Here is a 19,855-nt window from a genome sequence, read left to right as displayed (position 1 = left end):
CACTTTGTTAAAGGAAGTGCCAAAGACGCGATGCCGTTCGCCTTTGGAAACGTTGATCTCTATTTTTCTAAAGAAGGGACTTCTATTTTTGTACCGCCTGGTCCCTGGTCTCTCCTGTGGTGAGTGTGTGTGTGTGTGTGTGTGTGTGTGTGGGGGGGGGGATGTGGTTCCTTGCAGAGCACTACATTGCATGTTCTGCTGTCGGCCCAGATAAGCATAACATATAAGAGGGAAACATCTCCCCTCTCCCCCTCTCTCCCCCATAGAGCAGAACACTCTCCCCCTCTCTCCCCCATAGAGCAGAACACTCTCCCTCTCTCTCCCCTATAGAGCAGAACACTCTCCCCCTCTCTCCCCCATAGAGCAGAACACTCTCCCCCCTCCCCTTTGGATAGCTCCCCCCCTCGTGGGACCACTGTCCTGCAGAACAACCACTTCCTGTATCCTCTCTAACACACACACACACACACACACACACACAGTAACACACTGTACCACACACACAGACAAACATAGTATCACACACACACACAGTAACACACTGTACCACACACACAGACAAACATAGTATCACACACACACTGTAACACACTATACCGTAGACGTCTGCACAAACACAAACACACACACACACTCACACGCACAGTAACACAAACCCATAGTCACAGAAATTCACACACACACACACACACACACACACACACACACATCCATTCAAATGTATTAACATGCGCTCACATACACACTCACATGCTCTCACAAGCATATACAGTACACACACACACACGCACACACACAAACACACACACGCACACACACACCAATACACTCACCCATGCACACCAGTCACAAGTGAATGAAAAAGCGCAAGCATGTTAACACACATACCCACTTATGCACACAACCGCACGGCCCACCCCCCTATGAAACACAGCCCTTCGCTCCACACACACACACACACACATCGCTGCAGCACTTACTGGGGGAGGGTCTGTGTCGGTCAACATGAACCCCCTCTTCCAACCGCGATTATACTCGCTCACTCTCTCCCTTTCTCACTCCTCACTGTCGCCCCGCCCTGTTTCCCTCTCTCACTCTCTGCCCTCTCACTCATGCTCTGGTTCAGAGTGTGAGAGTGAGAGAGGCTCCCCAGCTCTCTCTGCTATCTCTCCCCCCTCCTCACTGCCCTCAACCATGACATCAAAGAGCTTTGTTATGTTTCATTACATGCTCGGTTATGACACTACGTAAATATTGTTTAACAGGTTGTGATCGTTGGGTGGGGGGGGGGGGGGACTCCCGGGTGCCGCGCCCCGGTTGTTATGGGCTGTTTGTTTCCCTGGCGATGAGCACAAGTGTACTGGAGCAGGGCAAAGTGCATTAGCATTAGCATTCGTGCCATAGGCCTAGTGCTCTACCACCATGTTCTCAAACACACACACGCACGCATGCACACACGCACGCACACACACACACACACAGACGCACGCACGCACACAAGGACGCATACACACTCACACACACGGACGCACCAACGCAGACACACACATGGAGGCACACACACTCACACGCACACACACACACTCACATGTACACCAACACACACACATTCTCACACTCACAGACACACACACACACAGACAAATAGAGCCAAGCACGCACAAGTACACGTACACACAGACACACACATATGCAGAAACACACACAAAACCAGATATTTAGGTGAATAACAGATGAGCACAACACACGCAGGTCCACATGTAGACACAGCGCTGAACCTCGCTATAACCTCCAACATCAGAACGGCTGAACCGAGACTGTAGCCTCCAATAGAATGTAATCACGACTATAGGAATCTAGTTTTATACATTGATGATGTCCTAACTGAACCAATGAATATAATCTATAGCTCTGTTACGCTTTAGAAGAGCTAATGGTTTTAATAGAGGACAATCATTCAAACGAGCTACAGTGCTAGCAGATCTAGCACGATAGTAGAATAATAAGCACAGAAGCGTACATATATATATATATATATATATATATATATATATATATATATATATATATATATATATATATATATATATATATATATATATATATATTGTTGGCAACATATAATAGCAACCTTTATGGTTTTGGACAAGCGTACTTGAAGTTCACTAGATTCATTGACCTCTTGGTTATGACGTCAAGATGTAGGCCGACACGCTGTAAACATGGAGTGATTCAGAGACCCTTCCACCAACAGCATATCCTCATCTCTTTTACCCAGGGAATCTGTTGACCTCAGATATTGTTTTGCATTAAGACGCGAATTCATTGCTATACATGAGTGGAACCAGTCTAGGAAATCTATGCAACTGGAATGTACCCGGAACTTCAAATGCCTTGTATGCCCATCTTTGGGCTAACCGCGCCCTCTGTTGTTCATTCAGGGGATATAATTGTTTTGCTTACTTATGGTTTTCTGGCGTAAACTGTTACATCTCCATTCAGAACTGTTCACCGTTAATAGGAAACTAGATGGACAAAGTTGTAAATACTTAATTATACAAAAATGTCTACTTGCTAACCTCTTTATTATGAATGGAAGCCAACTACCAGAATCCATTTTTTATTAAAATAATAATAATAATGAAGAGATACAGGTGTATTTTAGAAGAAATTTGATTACTTTTATAATAATCTTTAAAGCTGTTTGTTTGTCTACAGAGTGTGAAACCGTACTGCACTAGACCTCTGACTGTTTCAGTTTGATAGCAGTAGTTATTTTACGGGTTGTTTTAAAGTGTGTATATGAATATAAAATCTGTACTTTTCTTTGTTCTCCATCATGGGGGTTTACTAATGACCCTTTCTTATTTTTAAGATTTCCATCCATCCAGATAACAATTAAAATGAACCAATCCCTGCTGTGAACTGAATATTTAACACGAAATAAAAATATGGAATAAAATAAATGTATTTTCCTTCGTGTGTATTTAAGTTTGTTTACATTACCTGTGGGCAACCTGACGTCACAACCTTGATTACGTCAGTCTCATGTCTGTCTCACTCTCATATCACTCTTAGATCTGTTTGAACTCTGGATCGACATGTTGACTTTTAAGCCAAATAATGTTTTCTTAAACAGAATCAACGAATTCAAATCTTTCCAAACACATGCACCAACATTCCCAGTCCTCAGATACTGGGCCGAGTGGAAGAATGGGTTCAGCTGGTCTATAATCCGCAACATGTGACCCAGTATTAATCATTCCATCAGGAGACTCACTAAAGTATATAGGAGAGAGACAGAGAGACAGACAGGTTCACTACAGTAGAGACAGGGAGGAGAGACAGACAGACAGGTTCACTACAGAATAGAGGAGACAGGGAGACAGACAGAGAGACACCAGAGAGACAGAAAGAGAGAGACAGAAGAATTGACCCAGGGGGCGACCCCTCTCCACATATTCACCGGTAAGTGTCCACCATGACGTTTTTGATGAGTTTTAAGCATTGTTTTAAACCCGTCCGCAACTCGACGCAGATAATCGCCGTTCATGTTCGCGTTAATTGCCGTTAATTGCAGAGTAGAGACAATTGGCCACTTTTGGACACGCGCTCATCTGTGTCATCCGGTGACCGCCACAGATTAACGTCGTGTAATTCATATGCAAATCAGCAGTGAATCACGTCGACCCGTTTGGGTCTCAGAAATAAAACCCGCGCCTCCTCGTGCCTCTGCTCTCTCCAGCGGGACCGCGCGGCTCGCGGACAGGTGAGCTGCGCTTTGCGTGCGTCAGAGAGGACGCCAGGAGCAGAGAGCCGCAGATCACCTGTGTTCGCAGAGTTGAGTGGAGATCAGTAGGATGTCGATGGTCGGCACGACGCCCTTCATCAAACCCATGACGTCCCCGTCCTCCATCTCCCCGGGCCAGAGGAGACACACGCTGCCGGCCAGCGAGTTCAGACCGCTTAACACGCAGGACGCCATCAGCGTCTTTGAGATCGAGAGGGAGGGTGAGTCTCGGATTATGTGAACAAGCAAACGTTTTATTCCTCTGAGTTTAGACCATTATGTTAGGTGGTTTGGTGTTTGGTGTATGGACGTTTAGCCGCATCTATGACCCGGTTCTTGCGCCAAACTGTCTTTAAGCGCCAAACTGTCTTTACGCACGGTAATGGAGTCTCTTCCCCCCCCCCCCCCCAAAGCCTTCATCTCGGTCTCAGGAGATTGTCCGCTCCACCTGGACGAGGTGCGTCATTTCCTGACGCTGTGTCCGGAGCTGTCCATGGGTTGGATCGAGGAGGGCCGCCTGGTGGCGTTTATAATCGGCTCTCTGTGGGACCAGGACCGCCTCACCACGGTAAGACCTGCGTTATACTCTATAGTACATCTATAGTACATCTGTAGTACATTGTACATCTATAGTACATCGAGAGTACATAAATAGTACATCTATAGTACATCTATAGTACATACAAAGGACATCTGTACAAAAAGGAACTTAACTGAACCATCTGCGCTCCCAACATCTTTCCAAATGTGATTGCTGAACATATCCCTGAAAGGAGGGATCCACTCTGCGTTCCTTCTCAAGACCTTTTCATTGCAGGGAGTTTTTCCTTGCCCTCCAGGGGGCTGTCATAAATGTACGGCCCGTTAAGCCCTTTGAGACTGTACCTGTATTTTAGGCATATACATACGACTTAAAGCGGTTCATACACACATTCACACACCAAGGACGGAGTTGACCCCTCTAACCTCATACAGCTCGTCGGGAAAAACACAATTGAATACAAATGGTTCGTGGAGCTGCTTTTCCCCGACCATACATTAACCCCTTAACACTTAACACTTAACCCTTCTCTCCTCCTGAAGGACGCCCTGACGCTGCACAAGCCGCACGGCTCCACGGTGCACGTCCACGTGTTGGCCGTGCACCGCACCTTCCGGCAGCAGGGCAAGGGCCCCATCCTGATGTGGCGTTACCTGCAGTACCTGCGATGCCTACCCAGCGTGCGGCGCGCCGTGCTGATGTGCGAGGACTTCCTGGTGCCCTTCTACCGCAAGTCGGGCTTCAAGGTGCTGGGCCGCTGCGCCATCACGGTGGCCAACCTGTCCTTCACCGAGATGTGGTACCCCATCAGTGGCCACGCCTACATGCGGCGCAACAGCGAGGCCATCCGCTTCCCCCAGCTCACCTCGCCGCTGGAGCGGCCCGGGACGGCCAGCGAGCGGACCGACACGTGACCGCCCCCCTGCTCTGAGTCAGTCGTCAAGGTGACGTTCATCCATCGGCTGTTTGAACAGCTGGCGTTTCCTAGTTGTTTCTCCGGATGGACGGCGGTCTGGATGATGTGTAACGCGTGACGCAGACGGCAGGGGGAAGCGACTCCCCTTCCTGTTCGGTTTCTGTCCCCAACCCCGCTTTGCTCTTTCTACTAAGTTGTCTTCTTTCGCTGGATTGGTGCGTGTTGTCAGTCAGGATGATCATCTCATGTATTAACATGTCATGCCAGAAGATTTCCGCCCTTTTGTCAAAAGACCATTCTTCGCTGTAGGTTCCTGTAGGAGTAGTGAATGCTAAGTAAATCATTTCAGTGAGTCTTCTGACAAGGGGAATGTCTGTCTATCTAGGAGATGCTCAGTCACTACTGACACCAGTCAGCAATAGGTGTTAAGGCAGGCTGCCCAAGGAGGCTACAGCCTCCTAGACTGGAACATTGGGAGATGGAACCAAAATCAACATTTTGCACTACCTTCTTGTGATCCCTTAAAAATTTCTAGGATAGTATTGTGACTTCTTGGTTATAAAGATATATGTGGGAAAGGGTATAGCAGTATGGCCTATAGGATGGCTTAGCGGTTTCCATGTGTGTGACTGGCTCATCATTATGTTGTGGGCGGGGTCATGTTAAAAAGCATATTTTAAGGGTTCCTGGATCAATTATCAACCAGTTGATAGAATATGCTTCTTTTTATGTCACCCTCCTATGCTGTAATGCTTTATTTCATGTTGCACTGTCGAATCGAACTTGAATGTATTTATTTTTTTTACAATGTATTTATTTAACTTTTTTAAAAGAGGCTTTGCTTTGTGCTTTAATAAAAAATGTTTTAACTATGATGCTGTTTGTGATGACTAATATCGATGATGTTCTCTGGCCTTTAAGGAAGGCCACGTCTCCTTTCCTCACATATTTTCCCGTTATATTCACCTTACCAGATGTACTCAGCTCTAACGAACCCCACATGGCAGGTAAACTCCACCTAACCTGGCCTTAACGATGCTCACCTGACCAGGTCTATGTACTCCAACTAACCTCGCCTTAACGAGGCTCACCTGAACAGGAAACTAACCAGGCCTTAACGAGGCTCACCAGACCAGGTAACTAACCCGGCCTTAACCAGGCTCACCTGACCAGGTGTAACCTGGCCTTAACAAGACTCACCTGACCAGTTACAGTTATTCTCAATAGTTTAAACACGTTTTCTGAAACTATAGCTCAATTTCTCAAAACTCTAAACACAAACCTGAGAAGAGTTAATCATTTTGTCAAAACTACACAAATTCTTCTCAAAACTGATTTTTTCCACCGAATAGTAAGCCCAGCTATCAAATGAATATCTCTTAGAGAGCATAAATTAAACACTGGCGTGATCAATTCAAAACACTTCCATCAAAATACTATTTACATATGTTTTGGCTTTATGAGGCCATGTTACATATTCCAATGTATAAAATTGTTTAGAAATAGCTTTCTTTTTTAAAGTTGCAATTAGGTGGTACATATAGTATAAAGACTGTTGCCATATTGTAATACAATACTGGGAATATAACATAAATATTGCATTGACACAATCGTATCAGAATAGGATACAATGCATATTTGTCTATTCAATGAGCTCCAACGGGCTAAACTCACAATCCCAGCTTCCCAGAGTCATATTGTACACCTATAGTTGATGCTGCAACATTGTTCTGACAATACACCAATGTTACATATTTTGGTAAATTACAGTCCAGTAATTGCACTGATAAGTAAAATAAAAAACACTACACTAAGAAAATGTTTAGACTGGCTTCGGGGGATGTAATGATGAAATCAGTGCAAGTATAAAAAGGTAACAAAGCAAATATATATATTTTTTACTGTAATACAGTAAAATGTTCAGCTGAACTGACGGCATAAAAAGCTTTGCATAGGCCAACAAAAAATTAAAATAAGAATATTAATGAGGTGAAACCGATCTACATGTAAATCAGTATGTATCCCACCGCCAATCCTGATGAGGCCAAAGGACCATATCTACAACACAGTAGAGCTCACGAGTCCTCTTCAATGCTCTGACACGTGTTTTGCCAGTTGAGTTTGAACTGGTGAGAAGTGAGTTAGACTTTTTGGTAAATAGTTGTGGCGTTTTGAAGGCCAGTGTGATCCATGTGAACCAAGTGTGCTAAATGATGAGATTTGTGCTTAGAGTTTAGCAAAAATGTGAAAACAGTGGAATTGTGCTTAGAATTTAGCAGTCTGGAGTCTTGTAGTTGATACATGAGCTTCAAGTTTTCAGAATTGTGTGCATAGTAACTGTAACTAACCTGGCCTTAACGAGGCCTTAACGAGGCTCACCTGACCAGGTAACTAACCTTGCCTTAACGAGGCTCACCTGACCAGGTAACTAACCTGGCCTTAACGAGGCTCACCTGAACAGGAACTAACCTGGCCTTAATGAGGCTCACCTGAACAGGTGTATTCAAGTCAGACAAGGCTCCCCTCTGCTCAGGTACCGAGGCTTTCGTGGTGTACTCCACTTGACCCGCCCATAAAGAGGCTGACCCTACAGGTGTTCTTCTCTCTCCTAACGAGGGCCTCACGGGGCTGAGGACTGACGTCAGTGCTGAGGCTTTAGCAGCTCAGCGCTGATGCTTCAGGAGCTAATAGGAGGTATTAGCTGGATTTAACCGGACAAAACAACCACACGTTGAACTGAGTGGACACACAAACAGTGTGTCCACTCAGGGCTGGGGGTCCCTCTCCAGCTTGAGGATTCGTGGCTTCAGGGCTACGATGACAATTAACAACAAATATTTTACTAATAAATGCTGCGTTATTTTGGATCAATATGTATTTTATTAGTGATGATTACGGCATCAATTACAGTTTTTAAAACGCTTCTTGAAACTTTAGCCTCACTCAAAGATCCTTACACAAATCACAGCACCAATATGTCTTAAATATGTCTTATTGAGCCATATTAATGTTATCCAACTTGTGCGACAACTTTATAACCGCAAACCTCAAAATACAGATTACTGTGAGGTCATGAGGTTATGTTACATATTTAAGTGTGTAGAATTGAACATTTTAACCAATTTGAGCAGGTGTGGCGTGTGAGATAATTTGTTATAAGATTGGCAGTTGAAAGCCAGGTCTTGAGGATGAAAACTTTGCTAAAGGATGAGGTTGTCTTTAAATTGTGAACAAATGGGATTTAGAATACATGAGCTTTAAGTGTTTACGATTGGTTGCATAGTTCCTGTTTTAGTGTGTAATGTGAGTATCAGTTATTAATTAGGACCTCACTTATCAATTGGAAACTTTACTTTTAAATGCATCAACTGTATTGTAACTACAGTGTCCAGGCTTAAATGACGATGGTTTCTCCAGTGATTGTTGATTCGCTGTACTGCGGGTTTAAAGCGGAGCTGTTTGTGAGTGAATGAATAAATGATTCCACCCAGGATTCATTGAGCAGATGCCAAATTACTTGATATTGCAATGATTACAGGTCTGTAGGCCTACACCAAAACCATCAGAGAGAGAGAGAGAGAGAGCGCGAGAGCGAGAGAGCGTGTAATATAGGGAGACAGGGTGAAATGACACAGTGTTGATTGTGAGGGTTTTAAACACTAATGTCAATAATAACTAAGCATAACAAAGAGGAGCCTGTAATTGAAGCGCAATCATGCAGAAGCCCACTCTGATCATCAGCGCCACGCTGTTTGACGTCAACACACAAACACACACACACACACACACACAAACACCTACACACACACTGGCACAAACACACACAAACACACTCACACGACACACACGACACACACACGCACACACACACACACACACACACAATGGCAATGTTGAATTAAGACTACATTAAAACTATTCACGACACACTGCCCCTGTGTGAGAGCTATAGTAGTGTTAGTTGATCATATTAAGATGTAGGTATGCACTACCGGACTAATAATGGGTCGACCTCCTTAACGCCCCCTCAGGTAGAAGCAGCCGTGCACTCCAGACCAATTCAACACCAGTAATCCCACCAAATCCTTCCCAGCCAGCGGTAATCTCCCGGCAGGCAGGCTCCCTTCCCAGCAGAGCCACAGAGCCGCCCCGCATCGACGCTACTTACCGGGAGAAAGCTCAACAACACTGTGACCAATGCAAAGTCATCACGTTTTCCCCCATACTGTGCTACCCGGGGTCACCCCTCCTGGGGAGAGGGAGTTCACCTCCTGGGGAGAGGGGGGTCACCTCCTGGGGAGAGGGAGTTCACCTCCTGGGGAGAGGGGGGTCACCTCCTGGGGAGAGGGGGGTCACCTCCTGGGGAGGGGGAGGTCAGGAGGTCATCCCTCCAGGGGATAGAGGGGTCACCCGTCCTAGGGAGAGGGGGGTCACCCCTTGTGGGGAAAGGGAGGTTACCCCCCCTGGGGAGAGAGGGGTCACCCCTCTTGGGGAGAGGGGGTCCTCAGCGGGGGTTCCTTGAGATGCCTCAGTGTGTGTCTGTAATCGCCCCCTCCTACTCAGTGAACTGCTTGGGTTCAGAGGGTAAAGTAAGGCTCACCCCAGGGCCACGAGGTCAACAGTTAATTGGTGATGTAACCTGTATGCTTCTAACCTGTGGGTATACCTAACAATGAAGAAGGCTTTTGCTGCTGCATGCAAGGCTATGGCCTTGCATTGGTGCATGTTTGACTCCGCCGTCGGTGTGTGAATGTGTGAGTGAACCGTTGTAAGTCGCTTTGGATAAAAGCATCGGCTAAATGCCCTTAATGTAAATGTCAAGTAATAGTAGTTTGTTCATTATTTTTATGCTTGTTTGGTAAACTCCTTCTGACTAATGTGCGGTGCTTATTATGCATTTATGAATTTGAGCTTTTCTTCATAATCGTGACAGTGACTCAGTGACGTCACAAGCTAGACGGTATAACAGAGTTCACGAAACATACACAAATAAAAGCACCCAGATTGGTCAGCGTTTATTTATTATTCATTTATTTAATAAGAGCTTATCAGAAATGGGATGGATTTGAATCAAGAAACCAGAAACCGCAAGTCCAGTGGATCAAAACACAAACGTTACAATATCTCCTAGCTAGCTTTTAAAAGAACGCACGAAAACAGTTTGATCAAAACAAGAAACAAAGACGATTCATACCTTCATGTAAACAGAGATATAGCATAACTCATCTGACATTGGATTATTCTCATTAAAGCCGTGCTAGCACCTGTGGGGGTCTCCTGCGGGGCTCAGACCTGGCTGGTGGAGTTGAAGCGGTAGTTGGAGTAGGAAGGCGGGTTGGCGTCGGTGGAGACTGCAGGCAGCAGCAGCAGCCCCGTGGTCGGGTCCTTCTGGCAGCGTTCCATGGCCTGCTTATAGGTGATCTTCTCCTTGGTGACGGGGTCCACCAGCTCCGCGGGGAACGAGGCCTCGTCCCGCAGGTGTTTGGCCGCCTCCTCGCTGATCAGCCTGCCGGCCAGCGCCTCCGTGATGGTAAGGCGGCCCGTCTTGGCCGGGTTCACCAGCCCCCCGGTGAGGTGCTGGGCCTCCAGGTACCTCAGGGCGCTCTCGTGGGGGATCCAGCCCTTCTCCGCTGCCTGCCCCACGGACAAGCGCTCCTTGGTCTGGGGGTCCTCCACCCCGGTGAAGGCCTTCTGCGCGTGGAGCAGGGTGTGCATGTTCCCCTGGTCGATGAGCCCGGTCTTAACCGCATGGTGTACCGACACCTTGTCCTTCTTGTTGAGGTCGACGATCCCCCCGCTGGCGGCCTGGGCCTCCAGGAGTCTGAGGGCCGTGTTGGTGTCGATGAGTCTGCGTGTGAGCGCGCTCCTCACAGACATGCGGCTCTCGGTGGTGGTGTCGAAGATGCCGGAGATCGGGTAAAGCTCGTCCCCTGCTGTGGACAACAGGCTGCTCATGCTGCTGCTTTTCTGACGGGTAAGGCTTGAGTAAGGTTGAGGGTTAAGAGTGGGGAATGAGGTCCGAAGGGAAGGAGGCATGGAGTTGAGAGGGGAGGAATCCAGGACTCTTGTGGGCGACTTTGGGATCGTCTTTGTAGGAATGTATGGCTTCTGGGTTATCCCCGCAACAAGGAGAGCAAATTCAGAGATGTGCATCTTCCCGTCCTTGTAGGACTGCAGATCGTATTGGGTCAGGCGTCCGTCCCTCAGAGCCTCATCGATGGAGTATTGCTTCCCACTCTTGCGATCCTGGAGCATTATAGTCTCACCCTCCCGGTCACTGGACCTGATCTCCTCCCAGTCGCTCTCTAGCTCCTGCAGATTGATGTACTGCTTCTTGTCGATCAGGCCCTGGAGGTAGGCATCGTATGGAGACATGTCTTGACCAGTCTCTGGATCAAAGATAGAGATCCGGGTGGACAGGTTGGTCTCTCTGGTGTGGGTCTCCGTGTGCTCTTCTTTCTTCACACTGTTCAGTAGCTCCAAGATGAGGGCGTCCTTCTGATTGATCTTCTCCTTTTCGTTCAGGATCTCTCTCTCCAGTCGCTGCAGCTCGGTCTGTGTCTTGACGCTCCGCTGCCGGGTCAATTGGGTTCGCTCGCTCACTATCTTGGACTGCTGGTGGAATGTGGTGCTCACCGTCTGCCTCTCCGTCTCCAGCGTCCGGAGCTCCCTGAGGAGGTTGTCCTTCTCTTTCTGGAGTGTATCTCGACTCAGGGTGAGAGAGGTCTCCTCCGTAGAAGAGCTGGACCTCGAAGTCTGCAGACGTATCAGCCTTGAACTCATTCTCCCGATGTTATCTTCCTGGTCCCTCCTGAAGTTTTTCTCTTGCGTCAGGACTTCCCTGAGGTGGTCCCTCTCGGCCTCCACCGCAGGGTCCTTCTCCACACGGACCACCTCTTTGTAAACTACCTTCTCAAAGGACTTCTCTTTCTGCAGGACCTCTATCTTGACCATCAGGTTGCGGATGTCTCTCTCGATGCGACTGATGTTATTGCTCTCCATCTCCATGTTCCTGCGCAGCTCATCTGTGAGTTTCTCGAGCTGGGGGTCCCTCTCCACCTTGAGGACCTCTTCGATGATGATCTTCTCCTCGATGGGAGCTGGAGCATTCTCCAGCTCAAGAATGAGGGACCTGATCTGCCTGAGCTCCATCTCTACTTGAATCTTCTTCTGGCGGTCATCTGTCTGGGACACTAGTTTCTCCTTTTCCTCAACCAAGGATCGGAGCTGTCTCACCTCTAGCTCAAGCTTCCTGCGAGCCTTCACTTCGTCATCCATGGTTTGGTTGAGTTTCTCGTGCTCGACTATCTGCTTAGGGTCTCGCTCAAGACGGATCATCTCCGTAATAACAATCAGCTCTTCTGGCTTTTGCCTCTCAAGGACAATGTATTTGTTCTGCAGGTCGAAGACGGCCTCCTCCACACTCCGTCGTGCCTGCACTTCCTCCCTATAGTTCCTCCGCATTCTGTCAGCCTCCTTCTCCAGCAGCGGGTCATTCTCATATCTGATCACCTCTTTGTTGACCAGCTGCAACTCCACCTTGGACTTTTCGAGCTTCAGCACATCCCTTTCATTCCGGAGCCGTTTCAGCAGATCCAGGGTAGTGTCGTAGTTCACCTGCAGACGGGACACCTGGTTGGTCAGCCTCTGGAGCTCTCTGACCACCTCCGGGCTCTTCTCCTCTTTGATCAGCTCCTGAGTGACCTCCTGGTACTCGATCTTTGGCTTCTGAGAGCGAACAGTGGTCAGGCTCTTCGTCACTGTGGTGGTTTCCTTCTCTAAATCAGCACGGTTTCGACTGAAGTCTGCCAGCAGTTTCCTCAGCCTCACCAGCTCCAGCTCCGTCTCCGGATCCACCCTGTAGATCTCGTTGATGACCTCATTGATCTCCACCTTTGGTCTGATCTTTTCCACTTCACTGTAGCGCAGCTGGAGAGTGGTCAGATCCTTGATCAGGATGTGATTCTCTTCTACCTCTTCCTCAAGGGCCATGCGGAGCTTCCTTGATTCTTCCACCAGGTCGGGGTCTTGCTGCACCTGGTTCACTACCTTGGTGACAATCTTGGGTTGGATGGTTGGAATGACCCTATCCAGCGTGTTGATTTCGGCCCTTGTGCTAAAGATGTCTTCATTGAGTAACTGGCATCGGTTCTCCTCGTCTGCGATCTCGTTCTGGAAAATGAGGACGGACTTCAACATCTCTGGATCCTTGTCCAGCCTTATCACCTCCTTCTTCACCACCCTCTGCTTGATTTTGGGGGCCCGTTGAGATAACAACGTAATCTCCGTCCTCATCTGCACTGTTTCCGTATCTCTCGTCTGGAGGTCCATTCGCATCCTACTCATCTCTTCTCGAATCCTGGTCATCTCCTTGTCGAGCTGAGGGTCTCTCTCGTACTCTGTCAGGACCTTTGTCACCAGCTTGGGCTCGAGGGTTGACAGCTCCCTCTCCATCTTGAGAACCATCTCCGTGGTGATCTCTATTTTGGTGCGTGTCTCCGACCTTTTTGAGGTCTCCTCCTGGATCTTGTTCTTCAGGGACTGCAGCTCAGCCTCCACCTTGGGATCCCGGTAGTATTGGACCACTTCCTTCTCCTCCAGCCGCTCGACTCCTCTCCGGCTCTTCAGTGAGATAAACCTCTGTCTGTAGGTTTCCAGGTTGTTCTCGGTGTGGACGCGCCGTTCCTTCTCCTCATTGAGCTCCCTCTTCAGGACGTCATTCTCCTCCAGGGTCTTCTTATTGCTCTGAAGCTGCATCTGCTGCATCACCACCACCTGGCTCACCTGCTCCTCACTCTGCATGGGAGAGAGAACAAGAAGTTCAGAGGGAGACCAACCTGGGATGGTGAATAATGTCGATTCAAATATAAATATGTGAACCAACCCAGGGAAGGCCCGCTGAGAAAGTACCCAAAACCGCTCAGTAATCTTACATGTTAACTACCCCACCTGCCAAGTACACTGCATGCTTACTCAGTTACATAATAAGTACACTAACATGCCGATGACCCTATAATGAATTTTTAAAGGAGGGAACCAGAACATAAAAAGGAGAACCTGCATTCAAGTTTAAACCACGGACGATGTAGCTGTGAGGCAGATAACCGAGGCTTCACCATGGAATCCACCCACCCAGTCCTTAGGAACCACACCCCAGCCTGGTCTTAGGAACCACATCCTCCCCTGGTCTTAGGAACCGCATCCTCCCCATTTCTTAGGAACCACAAACTACCCTGGTCTTAGGAACCACACCCTACCCTAGTCTTAGGAACCACACCCTACCCTGGTCTTAGGAACCACACCTCACCCTGTTCTTAGGAACATCACCCTACTCTGGTCTTAGGACCCCGACCCCACTCTGGTCTTAGTAACCACACCCTACCCTGGTCTTAGGAACCACACCCTACCCTGGTCTTAGGAACCACACCCTACCCTGGTCTTAGGAACCACACCCCACCCTGTTCTTAGGAACATCACCCTACCCTGGTCTTAGGACCCCGACCCCACTCTGGTCTTAGTAACCACACCCTACCCTGGTCTTAGGAACCACACCCTACCCTGGTCTTAGGAACCACACCCTACCCTGGTCTTGATGTTCTTGGCCATCTTCATCTGGCTGAGCAGCTGGGTGTTCTCCGCAGACACCTCAGAGTAAAGGTTGATGAGGTCTTGCTCCTGCAGTGGAAACACAATACCACATCACCACATGACCCAGAGAGAGGCTCAGCCTGGTGGTCAGTTATAGTTCATATTCAGGTGGATATCAGGGATTGCAGATGGCAGGCCTGTGTACCTTCTTCTGTACAGCATCCTTAAGTGTTGCCTTCAGAAGGATCTCTGTTTCTTCATTGTCATCGTCGGCCAAAGTTCCCTGAAACTTCTTGGATCTGACATCATACTCCTGAAACAATATCAATAAATATTGTAAATAAAGAAGTATTCACGTTGTATACCTGTGGACACATTAGGTATCATAGCCCCTTCACCCCCAGTCCCGGTCTTGATTCCATCTTGGCTCTCACCGCTAGCTGGCCCATTGCAAGAGAGACTTTAAAACATTTAGTGGACAGACTTACATTGAGGACGCTCTGCAGGTCATAAGAAAGCTCCTTGACTCGCTCCAAGTCATCCGCCTTCCTCTGGATGTCCACCATGATCCTCTACACCAAACAAAAAGCACAACTCGGTTAACGAGGATGGTGAAATCCAACACTGGTGTCAGAGGGGTGGATACCAGAAGACCATGATTGAGTTAGGAAACATTAGATGATATCCGGGATCAGTAAGAGACGTCACCTTCTGAGAGTTGTGTTTGCTGTTGATCTGAGCCGCGTCGTCTGAGGCAAGGATGTTGTTGTTGGGGAGGTTGACCAGGAAGAAGTCAAGAGACTGGGCCGCACTCTGGAATGCTTGGTTCTTGTTGTTAGCCTCTTGGATGATCGTCATCCTGGAACAGAGTTCAATTCAACATTAGCTTAGCATTGAGCTTAATGAAGACAACAGTTCAGTCATTTAGGCTGGAGAGCAGAGTCGGTTCAAAAGGAGAGTAACAGATGGGAGCGAGCATGCTAAGCCTACAGGTAGGATGATGAAACTGTGGTTTGAACAAAGAACATTTTGGCTGGTAGTTGAAAACTGATTAGCCAATCCTGAGCACACCCATGCACACAAGCACACCCAGCCCTCACCTATCCTGCAGTTCATTGTTGATGTTGGTGTAGCGGTTCCTGAGCTGTTTCACCTGCGCCCCCTGGTGGTGGATGTCGGGACAGTACTCGCTGTAGACCTTCTGCAGAGGGCTGCCGGCCTGCTGCGTGAGCTCCAGCTCCCGGCCCAGCTTAAAGACGTCGTCCTGCTGGGACAGCAGCTCCGACCGCATGGTCTGTTTAACCGAGAGCCATGGGAATAAAAACCAGGGAAATAACATGAATAATATTATCATTGTTATAACCTACAGTTATCAACCATAATAAGGATTAGAATATATTTGTATCCTTTGTGCTTCTAAGTTTTAATACTGAAAAGGGAATCAATAGTTCTTTACTATCATCTTTATAAAAAAAGTAAATAAAGGATGCAATTTATTTAACATGCTAATTTAATAATCTTATATATCAGTTACTGTTCACGGTGTTTATGACTTATGGCTTATCTTGCTTTATCTATCCTTTGCTTGCCAACAAGCCAATTTAATTGGTTAGCTGTCAGTTGTTGATCAAGTGTTTTATTATTTGTTATTATTTATTATTATATCTATCGGCAGTTCTGTGGAAGTCGTGTATGGCTCGCTGGGATTACGTCACCTGTAGCTGTTTGCTGCGGTCCTGCAGGGCGCCGGGAGCGGCCGACAACGGGCTGTCCAGGGCGAGCTGCTCCTCGGACGCAGAGACCGATCCGCCCACACGGTGGAGCTGTTTCTCCAGGAACATGGACGCGGTTGCTCTGCAGGGAGAGAAAGAGGCAGACCGGGGCGAATTAATTCAAAACTCCAGTAAGGAACTCATGCTATGGGCGGCTGACAAGCCACAACTTCCAATGAGAAGCTGGAAATATGTTTGATTAATATTCATCAGATTCTTGCCTTTCAGCACAAAACATTGACTCAAAAATCAGAATATTCCTTAAAACCCCTCGACCTTGCGAACGCCTACTTCTTTAAACACAAGTATGTGTGCTTCCAATAGTTAGGATACACTATAAATGTGCTTCCTGTAGTTGGTTCCTGTAGTTACATCCTGTAGTTATTTCCTGTACATCCTGTCGTTACTTCCTCCCTCCTCTTCCTCTCTTACTTCCTCCCTCCTCTTCCTCTCTTACATCCTCCCTCCTCTTCCTCTCTTACTTCCTCCCTCCTCTTCCTCTCTCACTTCTTGTTGTAGAGCTCCATCAGGGTGTTGACGTTGTTGAACTTGCTGTTGATGGCGTCCATCTTGATGGGCAGAGTTGCGGTGGTGGGCCCCAGGGGCTTCTGGGTAATCATGGGCGCCATCTCGCGCTGGACGGCTGCCTTCTGGGACTCCAGCCGCCGTACGGCCGTGGTGGTCTCCTAGGAGGAGAACACAGGATGGACTCTCCTCATGGGGTATGTCCTGGTGTAGGACCTCCAGGAACCAGAGGCCACTGGTCTGCTGCTGAGAGGGACTCCCAGGGTTACAAAGTAAAAGTCCCCCTGTTAAGTGGAGGCTTAAGAGAATAGCCTCCACTTAGCAGGGAGGACTTTTACTTTGTAGAGTGACCTGGAAAGACTTTTACTTTGTAGAGTGACCTGGAGGGACTTTTACTTTGTAGAGTGACCTGAAAGGACTTTTACTTTTTAGAGTGACCTGAAAGGACATTTACTTTGCAGAGTGACCTGAATGGACTTTAACTTTGGGAACGTATAATTATTCATCACAGTTGTAGAGGGACCTGGAGGGACTTTTACTTTGTAGAGTGACCTGGAAGGACTTTTACTTTGGAAACATAGAATTGTTCATCACATGTGTAGTGACCTGGAAAGACTTTTACTTTGGGAACGTGGTATTGCTCATTAAATGTGTAGTGACCTGGAGGGACTTTTACTTTGGCAAGTGAACTGTTATTTGCTGTGATCCACCAGGAAGTCCTCGTTTCTGAGTCATAGCTCTCACCTCGTGGTCTTTGAGCCGCCGGGCCAGTTCCTGGGTGGGCTCTCCCCGGTCGAGGGGCGACCGCAGTGTGGTCAGGACCTTCTTCTCCTGCTGATCCAGGTCCTCCCACAGCCGGTCCAGCTGGCCGGACAGCAGCCCAGCCTGGGGGTCCTCAGGGGAGCTCTGCACAGACACTGAGACGGACAAGAGTGTTTAGAGGGCCTCCGGACCCAGACCCCTGACCCAGCCTTCACCCTCAGCCTAAACACTAACCCTCAACCCAATTCCTTAACCCTAACCTTATACTTTAACCCTAAACTCATCGATCTCTACCTTAATAATTAAACTTAACCCTCGGTACCTTAATACTTAAACTTACCCTCGGTACCCGACTACTTAAACCCAACCACCCCATGTCCTGGAAGTGACACCTAGCGACCATAAGGCCCGCCCAGCACTCCTCCTTAGTGACACTAACTGGAGATGTAGTGAATCCATTTGCAAACCAGAGAGGACTTTTCAAACATTATACAATGGCTGTCCCAAGCTATGTACGTTATTTTATCTTCAACCAATCAATGCTCAGTCCACAGCCTGGTCTTGTTTACCTCTGTTTAACGAGGTCCAGAAAGACGAGCACATCGCCTCAGGGCGTCAATTAAGAGTTTTAATTAATGCTGGCTGGCAGGTTTATTTAAAACACTCTAATTGGTTCAGCCCAGTTACACACATGAACCTGGAGATCAGCCTCAGGCTCTAGAGGAGCCTTTGCAGACTGACTATCTGTTTGTCTGCCATCTGTCTGCTATCTGTCTTTCTGTCTGTCAGTCTAACTGCTATCTGTCTGTCTGCTATCTGTCTGTCTATCTATGTATCCACCTATCTGTCTATCTCTTTGTCGTCTGTCTGTCTGTCTGTCTGTCTGTCTGTCTACCTGTCTGTCTTTCCATCCATCTTTCTGTCTGTCTGTCTGTCTGTCTGTCTGTCTGTCTCTCTGTTTGTCTGTCTGTCTGTCTGTATATCTCACTGTCTACCTGTCTATCTGTCTGTCTGTCTCTATGTCTGTCTGTTTGTCCCTCTGTCTGTCTGTCTGTCTGTCTGTCTCTCTATCTCTCTGTTTGTCTGTCTGTGTGTCTGTCTGTCTGTCCGTCCGTCCGTCCGTCTGTCTGTCTGTCTCTCTGTCTGTCTGTCTGTCTGTCTCTCTATCTCTCTGTTTGTCTGTCTGTCTGTCCGTCCGTCCGTCCGTCTGTCTGTCAGTCTCTCTGCCTCTCTGTCTGTCGGTCCTTCTGTCTGTCCCACTGTCTCTCTCTCTCTCTGTCTGTCTTTCTGTCTGTCTCTCTATCTCTCTGTTTGTCTGCCGTCTGTCCATCTGTCCGTCTGTCTGTCTGTCCGTCCGTCCGTCCGTCTGTCTGTCAGTCTCTCTGTCTGTCTGTCCTTCTGTCTGTCCCACTGTCTCTCTCTCTTTCTCTGTCTGTCTCTCTGTTTGTCTGCCGTCTGTTCATCTGTCTGTCTGTCCGTATGTCTGTTTTTTTGTCTGTCTGTCTGTCTGTCTGTCTGTCTGTCTGTCTCTCTATCTGTCTGTCTGTCTGTCCGTCCGTCTCTCTGCCTCTCTGTCCTTCTGTCTGTCTGTCTGTCTGTCCGTCTGTCCTTCTGTCTGTCTGCCTGTCTGTCTGTCTGTCTGTCTCTCTGTCTGTCTGTCTGTCTGTCTGTCTGTCTGTCTGTCTGTCTGTCTGTCTGTCTGTCCTTCTGTCTGTCCCTCGGTCTCTCTGTCTGTCTGTCTGTCTGTCTGTCTGTCTGTCTGTCTGTCTGTCCCACTGTCTCTCTGTCTGTCCCTCTGTCTGTCCCTCTGTCTGTCTGTCTGTCTGTCTGTCTGTCTGTCTGTCATCACCAGCTCTCTGTGGACGGACGGCATCGGCCTCCGCAGTCCTCAGCGAGGTCCTCAGTGCGGCGCGTCTTCTCTTGAGGTCTGTCAACTCCTGCTCCAGGCTAACATACACAAA

The 19,855-nt window shown here is 48.0% G+C and overlaps 2 protein-coding genes across 2 annotated transcripts in view; one reads left to right on the top strand and one right to left on the bottom strand.

Annotated features, from left to right (window-relative positions):
• Positions 1 to 3,860: 3,860 nt before the first annotated feature.
• On the top strand, positions 3,861 to 5,245 carry aanat1 (arylalkylamine N-acetyltransferase 1; the record flags this gene model as incomplete). The annotated part of the gene is made up of 3 exons (XM_079747196.1): positions 3,861 to 4,011; positions 4,204 to 4,358; positions 4,874 to 5,245. The coding sequence occupies 3 exons, from the start codon at positions 3,861 to 3,863 to the stop codon at positions 5,243 to 5,245; spliced, it is 678 nt and encodes a 225-aa protein (XP_079603322.1).
• Positions 5,246 to 10,251: 5,006 nt separating this feature from the next.
• The window catches only part of evplb (envoplakin b), an 18,936-nt gene continuing 9,332 nt past the window's right edge, over positions 10,252 to 19,855 (bottom strand). Inside the window, exons 13-22 of the mRNA XM_079746505.1 lie at positions 19,744 to 19,841; positions 17,877 to 18,049; positions 17,115 to 17,293; positions 16,551 to 16,689; positions 15,936 to 16,129; positions 15,544 to 15,694; positions 15,324 to 15,407; positions 15,041 to 15,148; positions 14,830 to 14,922; positions 10,252 to 14,043 (exon numbers count right to left, since the gene is read on the bottom strand). Of these exons, the coding sequence (XP_079602631.1) occupies positions 10,534 to 14,043; positions 14,830 to 14,922; positions 15,041 to 15,148; positions 15,324 to 15,407; positions 15,544 to 15,694; positions 15,936 to 16,129; positions 16,551 to 16,689; positions 17,115 to 17,293; positions 17,877 to 18,049; positions 19,744 to 19,841 (4,729 nt within the window). The 3' untranslated portion in view covers positions 10,252 to 10,533. The remainder of the gene's footprint in view (positions 14,044 to 14,829; positions 14,923 to 15,040; positions 15,149 to 15,323; positions 15,408 to 15,543; positions 15,695 to 15,935; positions 16,130 to 16,550; positions 16,690 to 17,114; positions 17,294 to 17,876; positions 18,050 to 19,743; positions 19,842 to 19,855) is intronic.

Source organism: Pollachius pollachius (assembly GCF_949987615.1).
Source record: "Pollachius pollachius genome assembly, chromosome: 11".
Classification (NCBI taxonomy): Eukaryota; Metazoa; Chordata; class Actinopteri; order Gadiformes; family Gadidae; genus Pollachius; species Pollachius pollachius.
This window is presented reverse-complemented; position numbering and strand designations above follow the sequence as displayed.